This window comes from Aedes aegypti, chromosome 1, assembly GCF_002204515.2.
Source record: "Aedes aegypti strain LVP_AGWG chromosome 1, AaegL5.0 Primary Assembly, whole genome shotgun sequence".
Taxonomy (NCBI): domain Eukaryota; kingdom Metazoa; phylum Arthropoda; class Insecta; order Diptera; family Culicidae; genus Aedes; species Aedes aegypti.
Genome location: NC_035107.1, coordinates 56,670,909 through 56,681,161, shown reverse-complemented (window position 1 = coordinate 56,681,161; position 10,253 = coordinate 56,670,909). Strand labels below are relative to the sequence as shown.

The 10,253-nt window shown below is 36.5% G+C and overlaps 1 protein-coding gene across 1 annotated transcript; it reads left to right on the top strand.

Moving 5' to 3' along the window:
• The first annotated feature begins 3,731 nt into the window (after window positions 1-3,731).
• LOC110674263 lies at window positions 3,732-7,054 on the top strand. The gene is made up of 3 exons (XM_021838531.1): window positions 3,732-3,740; window positions 3,987-4,488; window positions 4,583-7,054. The coding sequence occupies exons 1-3, from the start codon at window positions 3,732-3,734 to the stop codon at window positions 5,743-5,745; spliced, it is 1,674 nt and encodes a 557-aa protein (XP_021694223.1). The 3' UTR covers window positions 5,746-7,054.
• The last annotated feature ends 3,199 nt before the right edge of the window (window positions 7,055-10,253 follow it).

Sequence of the window (10,253 nt, the reverse complement as noted above, 5' to 3'; positions counted from 1 at the left end):
CTGTCCAAGATTTTGTGAAAATAGTGTCTACTTTTTTTATAATCCTGCCAAAGTTGTGTGTTCATCACTCTCAAGAATTGTCAAAATTACTCTATTATTCAGTGAAGTTAAATTTGAAAATATAGCCTCTAGCAATATATTTTGTTAATTCTTCGTTTATCGAAATTAGTAAATGGTAAAAATTGATGTTGTTGCTTAACAGGCGTAATCTTATAAACTTGATTTTATTTTTTGATCCTGAAATTTATCTTCTCTAGTAACATTGATTGCAAAATAATTTAAACTAGGAATAATAACTGAATTTTGCCGATGGGTTATCATGACAATATCAAACTCAGTATGGGCCCAGATAGCCGTAGCGGTAAACGCACAGCTATTCAGCAAGACCAAGCTGAGGGTTGTGGGTTCGAATGCCTCCGGTCGAGGATCTTTTCGGGTTGGAAATTTTCTCGACTCCCAGGGCATAGAGTATCATCGTACCTGCCACACGATATACCAATGCAAAAATGGTCAATTGACAAAGAAAGCTCTCAGTTACTAACTGTGGAAGTGCTCATAAGAACACTAAGCTGAGAAGCAGGCTTTGCCCCAGTTGGGACGTAACGCCAGAAAGAAGAAGAATCAAATTCAGTAATTTGAATGATAAACCAGCCATTTAAATAAATAAGTAGGATATTTTCAATCCAACACGAGTCTTATTATTTTACTATAAATTTAAATGAATTAATACATATACCTCTTTTTAAGAGGCCACCAAATCTGACTCCACACCGGGCCCCGGAAACCCTAGCTACGCCACTGACTGTAAAGTGTAACTTTTTGAACCGCTTCATTTTACCATTTCACTTTTGAACCAGTAAAATAACAATGTCGGCATTTAAGGGAAGTTGTGCAGTTTGCTAATAGAATTTTGATTTAACGACTGGAATGCGTACTGAAATGCGTTACTGATCTGTTTATGAAACGGTTTGAACAAATATGCCATTATAAAATCAAACAAATCATGTTTATGATTCTACAGTCAACTCACAATATTGAACGGATCGTCGAGCTAGGGAGATATCTCGCGGAACATTACTAAAGGACCTATGTACAAATGAGAGATTCTCTCCTCTCTCGTTCTCTTTCGATTATAACAGTGGAATACTAATGATTTTGGGAAGTTTTTCACTATAGATCGAAAGTCAGTTCCTTTGACTAGCGTTTCATACAAAAAACGCAACAGAAGAGGTTAATGTGACTCAGTTATTAATGAAAGAGAAAGTAAACAAAGAGAGCCTCTCAATGTTAGATAGGTCCTTTAGTAATGTTCCGCGAGATATAGTTACAGTTCAGAGCAACTACAATTAAAGTGACCAGCGAGGTAGCGATGTAAACTTACTTCTACTTTTGTTTTTTACTTCGAAATCAAGCTACGGAACATAGAGTTAGGCAAAGTTGATTGTATTTCGATTGGAGGTATAATTATAAGATTCAAAAGATTTTATTGAGTAGAAGCGTAACGTTGATATTGTTGATACACTTTTGAACCTTCAAACAATATTGAACCATAACGAAACCATTCATAATTTACAACAAATATATGTTAATTATTGAACCGGTCCATTTCATTGCTTTCAAAAGCGTTATCTATGAAATATATGTCCCTATATATGACATATATGTCATGTAATAAAAAAGATTGTATTATTAACTTTTTGTTTTTTTTTTGTATATTGATAATAATAAGAATTTAATAACGTACATTGTTCTATGAAGAAGTTGTAGTGAACTGTTTGCCCTACAAGAAAAAAAGCACATTGAAAAAATATATGATGTTTTTTTCATGAAAAACTAATTTGAGCCGATTTTCAAAACGTTGTGTTTTTGTCAAAATAAATACGTTCTGATTGATAATGCATTATAAAAATATTAAAATAGGTAATTTTCATTAGTTATTCGCGATTCTCCATCATTAATAATACATTCTCAAAAGTAAAGACCAAATATCTTTTCATTTACTTATTTTCCTAAAACTAATGAAAATGGCCTATTTTAGTATTTAAACACATTTTTTTGCAATAAACTCGATGTAATTCGAAAATTGTTACTTCTAGAGAATTTGTCCATATATTAATTATGGTTCAGAATAATTTCAAGATTCTTTTTGTATCATCAGTACGTATTTATTTTGTCAAAAAATCAAAATTAAAAAAATTGACCAAAAGCTGTTCTTAGAAAAACTTTTTTATCAAAAATTTCTCCATCATGAAACTTTGTCCCAAACATCTGTTTACCATTAAAATTCTATGATGAAAATTGAAAAAATATAAAAAATAAGGTTTTGTGTAATTTTAAATTTAAGTTTCATTTTTGATTTTTTATGAAAATAAAGAAATTATTTTTTTCTGTGTATATATTTTTCTTATAGTCCCAACGGTTCACTACAACTTCTTCATAGAACATTTTTCACTAAAATCAACAGTTTCGGAGTTAGAATTTTTCAAATAATTTGCTTGCAAAAAATTATAGGCCATTTTCAAAAGTTATTCTTGAGTCAAAATGATCAATTTTTCTATGAAAAACACTTATTCTACCATAGCAAAAACATGTGCAAATCGAAGGCTGTCGAGTACGATTTTTATTTTTTTTTTTCGACTTATTCTGGATGGAAGTCGTCTTTTGGGACTCTGAGGTGCTTTCCAAAACAGGTTCTGGGTACCATAATTAAGACCGCGGTGGCTATTTCTGATTTTTCTCGACATCTTACGACTTTTATTCATTGCTTCTTATCTTTACTTTCTGAATATTATTGTAATCCATTGCCATGTTGAATGCACAGACGAAAATTTGTCAGAGATGAAAAAATCGGAATAAAAAGAACATACTGTGTCCAAAAATTTAATACCTCAAATATATACGATGCACAGTTGAAAACAATGCAAACCACGTTTGTTTTGAAATAAAAGGTCGTTTTGATTTCCTGTTATAATAGAAAACAGAAAATGGACTTTTTCTGCTTGGAGTCGATTCCCGGTGGCCACTCCGGATTGATGTGGACCACTTTAAGCAAAAATCAAACTAGATAAGTATAGCTTTCATTTACAACTAATTTCGCGGAAATCAAAGAAGAATTAGATTTTTGACAAGCAAAACAAAACAGGTGTCACCTAGAGGTGACACTGGGCGTTGGGGGGGTTAAGCCATTACGTGACATACAAACACTACTCCATTTTTATTTATATAGAAGTTCTTCATAAAAACAAAAGTGTTGGTATAAGTCTCCATGTGGGGAAGGGATTCATGTCAGCTCAAAGATCGAGAACCCAGCAAATTCGGGAAGAAAACATGGGAACGTCTAGTATCAACGGCTATCTGGGCCTCTGAAGAAACATAAAAAAGTTGAAAATTTTTGGTACTCAACCTTACGAAATACGAATGCAAAAATAGTCAATTGGCAAAGAAAAATCATAGTTGAAAAATGTGGAAATGCATTAAAACAATAAGCTAAAAAGCAGGATCTGACTCAGTAAAAGCCTGGCAGAAACGATTACGATGCAATACGGAGCGAAATTCCCAAAATAAATTACAGGTTGTGTTAAGATTTCATAATAAAATAACGTTTTGCGTGCATCAAATAGTTTTCAGAATAAAATTTTCATCTTATCATTTGAATCAGGCCGCCCCAAGAATAGCCTTACTCATTACTTATTATTTATTTGGGCCATTCGCAAGCTTTTAGAATATTTACAATGCTTCAAGTGAGTAAAATTACTCACGAGTGAGTTAGTGTTAGTCAAAAACTCACTCACGAGTATGAGTTGTACAGCTGAAACTCACGCCTGAGTATACTCACGCGAGAATTCAAGCTGTACAACTCATACTCGCGAGTATGGCTTCAAATTTGGAACTATTTTTTCAGAACCCTATAAGACATAATTCTGTTCACATTCGATGACCTCAAAAATGGTGCACTGTGTATAATAATAACAAAACTTATTCCATAGGCAAGTCTGGAACAAGAGCGGGAGCCGCAACAAGCGATTCGGATGACATCGCTCTGGGATTCGATAACAAGTCTGTTTCAGTCCTCAGGGACTCAGGAAGTTCGGTCGGAATGGGATCGCACCATGGAACAACGAAACCTCGAGCTTATATCGACCCTGAAAAGAACCACCGATCCAACGGAATTTGCTACCGTAGTGCGTAAAGGAGCTCAGATGGATTTGACCTGCTTGCAAGCGGTGCCAGAGGCATTGAAAAAGCTGAATATCAACATCCCGAATCTAGCGATCTACGTTTTAGGCGACACAAGTAAAACGTACAAATGTGGTTCCAGCACGAAAGGCGTTTCAATCGATTTGGATCTGCGAAACAATCACTTCGAACTGCATTGCGGCGCCAATCTGAATCAGAAGCCACGTGGCAAAGTCGGCAGCAACGATTGCCTTTTCGAGTCGTTGGCGCAGGCAATCCCGCAGCTTCTGGATGTACCGGCATCGGAGTTTCGTCAGAAGCTAGCTGACTGCATCGAATCGAATCCGGAAATTCGACAACACATTCAACTCGGCAAGCACCAGAGTTTACTGGAGAGCGGTCTAACATTCGGGTAACATTCGAGGAAGATCTACCGATCGCGATGGAAGCAGAAGCCGTCGCAGTAGGTCAAGGTCTTTGAGCGTCCACGATGACCCCGAGGAGGAAACTTCAACCCTGGAGCATTTGTTAACTCGTTTTTACGGCATTTTTGATGTAGCTGGGGTTGTTCAAGGGGTCGCAGAACGTGCGCGAATAAATAGGAATGAAGTTTTGCGTGGAGGTAGAAGTCAACACCAGGACAGACATAGTTCCGATGTTAGACTTCACGCTTCCCATGTTATTAGAATCCAGATAACTGACGGGGCTACAAATCAGCTATCCGAGTCTAACACTGCTCTTTATACGTATCTGACAACTCAAATAGGGTACACTGAACTTGTTGAAACATGGGCTAACAAGTGGGGAGGTATAGGGAAGGACATTGATGAGCTACAAGCACTGCTTTTGAAACTGTTGGAATCGGTAGATTTCAGCCATGACTCTCCGCGTATGATGCCAAACGTTTCCCTCAAATATTTGCAGAACACGGTAGATGAGCTCAATGAACTGTTGCGAAGAATTGACCCATATGCAACGGCCATAACTCTAACGGATCAGGGTTTTTGGGCCAGTTTGTTTGGAGATAACGTGATTACCGCCGACACAATTGTCGGAATCTGTAAGGATAGTTTCATCACAGTATTGAATAAATGGTTAAGGATAGATCGTAAGCATTTCATGAATGAAGATTCGATCAAAAACGTACTGGAGCAAGTTTTAAAGATTATTAAGAACACAAACTTGTCTAAGCTATTGCAGCTTGGAAGAAAGGCATTCAAAAAGCTCCTGCAATTGTTACTGACAAAACAAAAATGTGACAACGGTAAAAATGATCGCCAAGATAAGGACAAGGATGACGAAGATGGTGAAAATAAGTCATCAAGTGGAAATAAAGCGAAGAATGGTGCCATTTGGAGCTCAGTTAAGGAGACAGTCCAACAAGAGGCGCGCTGCAACAATGTGAACCCGTCATCTTTTCTAAAAATAGCCGGTTGGATATTGTTGGGAGTCGCTTTGGTGACAGCAATCGCGTTTGCAATATACATGGTGGTCCCTTGTATCATCAATTTGATTACTGTCGTTGATACAGTAACTATCGTTAAAACGATAATTGTCGTTGCAGGCTAAGGATGATATGGTGGGTGATGATGAAGACGTCACATCAAACACGAAAACATTTGGCCCCATAGTCAAAGGATAACAATTGTATGGGTTTTTTTAACCACAGTATCAATGTCACATATAATACCTATTATATTCCAAAAACGGATTAATTTATGTTGAAATCAATGTCAAAACATGATAATCAATCGGTAGGGGTTCGTTCTACTTCGTCGTATATGCCATTATTCGTCGTATCAAACTTAAAATGTTCCACTACGGCGGATATTCAAACTTACCTGCAACATAGATTCATTTTCCAAGTGTGTGAAAGCTGTTATGGTTCGTACACTCGTACACCAAAACTGCATCAAAACAACTGCATTTTGATAAATAACTTCAGTTCCATTATCCACTTTAAACTTTCTCACCGAAATCGCATGGACGAACACGATCTGAGCGAAATGCTTATCAAGTTTCTTCCCGCCCCTCTGTATGACTTACCTTACCGGGCACTCATTTTCACTATGGAAAACCTTCGTACTTCTTCCACGAAGGGTTTCATTCCAAACCCACACCGCAAAACTTCTGTAAATCACGAAGTTTCATGAAATTTCCTCAACGACCGCGTAAAATTGAGAATGTAAACAAAGTTCAATCCATCGTACTGAGAGAAAAAAAAAAGCTTGTGCGCTTCAATGTGTGCGTAGAAAACGGTTCCTTTGATTTTGGTGTTTTCGCTGCACTGTAAGCAGCTGTCATGATTGTTCGGTCAAAAGGAATTGTGTTTACATGTTTGGGCAGAATTTTTATGGCGAACAATGAATTTTAAAGAAAATTATTATATTCCATCATGCTGAAGGAATGGAGGGAGATGCCCGTGGATGTATATATTCTAGTAAAACATTTTATCATTGCGTTGATGCAACATTTTTGACCACTCACTATTTCACAGTAATCCGTTAGTTGTGAGACGATTCTGGAAACTGATTGCGACATAAAAAGAAAGCGATACGACGAATAGAGAAAATGGCCAGTAATAATTTCATAGCATTATATCCAATAAACGATCAAGATTAATCAAAAACTTATTTAAAAAAATGCGACAGCCGTTTTGGGAAAGAATCGTTTGGCATCGCTGTGTATCAGCATCATTCACTGCAATACTGCGAAAATTGCAGGTTCTCACTGATCGATGCTTAATACGATGGATACTAGCACATCATCCTATGTGTGAAGTTTATGCAGAAGTTATGATTTATGCAAATGTCATCGAGTCAGATACTAATACACCGTAACTTCAATATATGAACTAGATCGGGGCCTGTAAATTGAATCATTTCAGAAGCTTATTCGTGAGCAATTCATCGTTGATATTTCGAAAAATTTTGCTTCCCAAGGACAAAAAAGTATGCTAATCATATGATTGATTTTTATGGATCTTAGTAAGCCCAAATATGTGCAATTCTTCCAATGGACCTATGCACGAGTTCACTGTTTGACGTTTGAGCGGTGCCGTGTTATTAACGTGACCATGGCAACGAGTGAATTCGGCACCGCTCAAACGACAAATTAGTGAACTCGTGCATCGGTCCATAATCACTTGGGGTTTGGGACTCCACCAGAGCAAATGAATATCTACACAATATGTCTAAGCATTATTGTATTGGTTTGTACGGATGTTTTTGGTCCTTCAAGGACTTTGTGATCTAGATATATGTGGACTTCGTGGCTATGCAGTTGATGTTACAATGCATTTATCCGCAATGAGTCAAGGAGTGTGGGTTCGACTCCCGCTTCTGTCCGGAAAGCTATTTGTCAGGAACGTTTTCCGACTGTACCACTGGGCGTTGCATGCTAGTCCGTTGTCGAGTGTGAAGCTTCTTTCGAAGGGAAAATCGTCCACTGGAATCATTGACGTTGTCGGTGTCTTTCAAAAAGAAAAATCTCAAATTTACTCTAATAACATAAGCTAACATCGAAAGCTTTCGAAAGGTAAGAGTCAGAAGGTACGAGCTAGCCATTTGATTATTCAAGTGTTGGACAACTGGGTCCTTAAATCAGATGTGGAAATGCGATTTTCATTAAATGCTGTTGCTTTATGTATATGTGAGTGATTTAAACTGCAATAAAATCGAATGAACAAAAAATTAGTACTTTAAGCTTTTATTAAATCGAGAAATTCCCTCAGCCAGCTTGGATTGATACAGTACTGGATAGAATAAAGTACGCATTGGCCGTTTTTCCATACAAAATGATCAAGTTTGGAGTCTTATATCTCGGTTTCTAGTTGTCCGATTGACCTGAAATTTTCACCGCAGCTTGAAAGTAACCTCAAATTTGCTAGGCTAGAAATTCATAGTTTTTCATTAACGAACTTTAAAGTTATCACAAATCTCAAATTTTGATAAAAATGACAAAATTTTAAAGTAATAATAATTTTTATATGAAAATATTTAGAGCAATATGTCCTTGTGCAAAAATGTACAATTTGATAAGACACACAAATTTGCAGAACATCATTTTTCAGTAAAACTGATTGTTTTCAAAATGTTTTCAAAACTAAATTTTGCATTTTTTTGCAAATTGAGAGAATTTCAATAATTCAAAAGATTGTGTTTCAAATGCAGTGATATTTTAATTGAGTAAAATCTATGTTATATCTAGGCTGTGGTGGAAATTTCAGATCAATCGGAACACTAAAAGCTGAGATTCAGATCTCCAAACTTGACCATTTTGTATGGGAAAACGACCAATGCATACTTTATTCTCTCCAGTACTGTATATGACATTTGGCATCAGGTCGATTGGGCTAAAGGTCGTTTGGCATAAAGAACTATGTCAAGCTAAATTTCAACTTTTCCGACCCACTCCCTCCCCCTGTCAGGCTTTTTGTATGGGTCCCTCTTGGAGCGTGACATAATTTGTACATAATGACATAATGACCTTCCCAGACAACCAAAATGTACGTATAACGAAATCACCTGGAGGCTTTGTATGTGCAACATTGCACTTATAAGATGTCGCGAAAAGGCCGTGCATATACTATGTGATGAATAACAACATCTAATGCGAGTGTATACATATTGTAGGAGAGAAAACCAGTGTTGATTGCTTGGTGGTTTGAATACTAATGAATATTTATTCTCTGTCATCTATCTCTACAGTTAGTCAAGGCTACTAAGATTGACCTAGCTTACTACGATCCTACATTCTCTCCCTTTCATCAATATAGAAAACTTATGTTTAATTTGATTTTAAAGTGTACAATTCATAATCATCTAGGTATTCGGGTTTCCGTTTGATTCTGTTGGTTGATTTTCTAGCTGATGGGACTACCGTGTCAATTGGTCGCTTACGGCGCGTCTCTTGCACGTTTTCTTCATATTGACTTGATTTGGGTTCATCTAATGCACCTGGAATAGAATTCCGTATAAGTAAATGCCCATCAATTAATACACTACATAATGATGTATGATTGTTGAAATTCTGCATTTTGTTGTAAAAGCGGATTAAAACAAAATAGTTTCTTTGCGTGATTTACGTGTCTGTTACAAATAACACCAGAATCCATATTTCGCAAATGTAATCTTGTTCCTTCTCGTTGAACAACTTCATATTTTTGTGGACTGAATGTAGGTGTCAGCTTATTCTTTTTAGTCATGTTTTTAATTACAACTATATCTCCCATATCGATGTTCGACATTTTCGCTCGTCGTTTCTTATTGGTATAATCTCTTCCTTTTTCTTTAGACGTTTTGCCATTATCCATGGCTTGGCTGATGTTTACTTTCCTTCGATTTCCTGGAAGTCTGTCGCGAATATTCCAGCCGATCATAAGCTCGGATGGAGAATAATTTGTAACTGCATGTGGAGTAGCACGATAATCATGTAGGAAGTCTTGTAAATCAGTTTTCCAGCCTCGACCCATGGTTACGCTGATTTTTATTGTTTTAAGTAACGTACGATTTTGTCTCTCAACTAAACCATTTTGAAATGGAGCATAAGGTACAGTATGGCATACCGTAATTCCATTTGTGCGACAAAATTCCGAAAATTCTTCCGAAGAAAATGGTTGACCATTGTCACACACGAGATGTTCTGGATAACCAAATCGAGCAAATACTTCACGTAGCTTAGTTATCGTTTTCTTTGCTGTCATTGATGACACAATGACAGTTTCGAGATATCTGAAGAATATGCATTAAGTAAATAAATATTTATAAGCTTTTTAAATAATTTACCTGGAAAAATAGTCTGTAATAACCAAAAGATGTATTCCATTTACAACTTCGGTAAAATCAATAGCAACCTTTTTCTATGTCCCGTTTGGAATTTCTATTCTAGAAATCGGTTCTGTATCTGGAGCTAAGACAAGTATACATTCCGTGCAATTATGAACGAAATCATCTACCATTTGATCCATTCGGGTCCACCATACTTTGGTTCTCAATCTTCTTTTCATGGATGATATTCCTAGGTGGGGGTTGTGTGCCAGTTGCAATAGTTGAGTCTGGAGACATCTTGGTATCACA

What these genes read in the sequence shown, in the direction of transcription:
- LOC110674263 (XM_021838531.1), top strand. An exon ending in TGTACCGGCATCGGAGTTTC is followed by an intron (nt 4,489 to 4,582) that starts GTCAGAAGCTAG and finishes GAGCGGTCTAAC; the next exon opens with ATTCGGGTAACATTCGAGGA.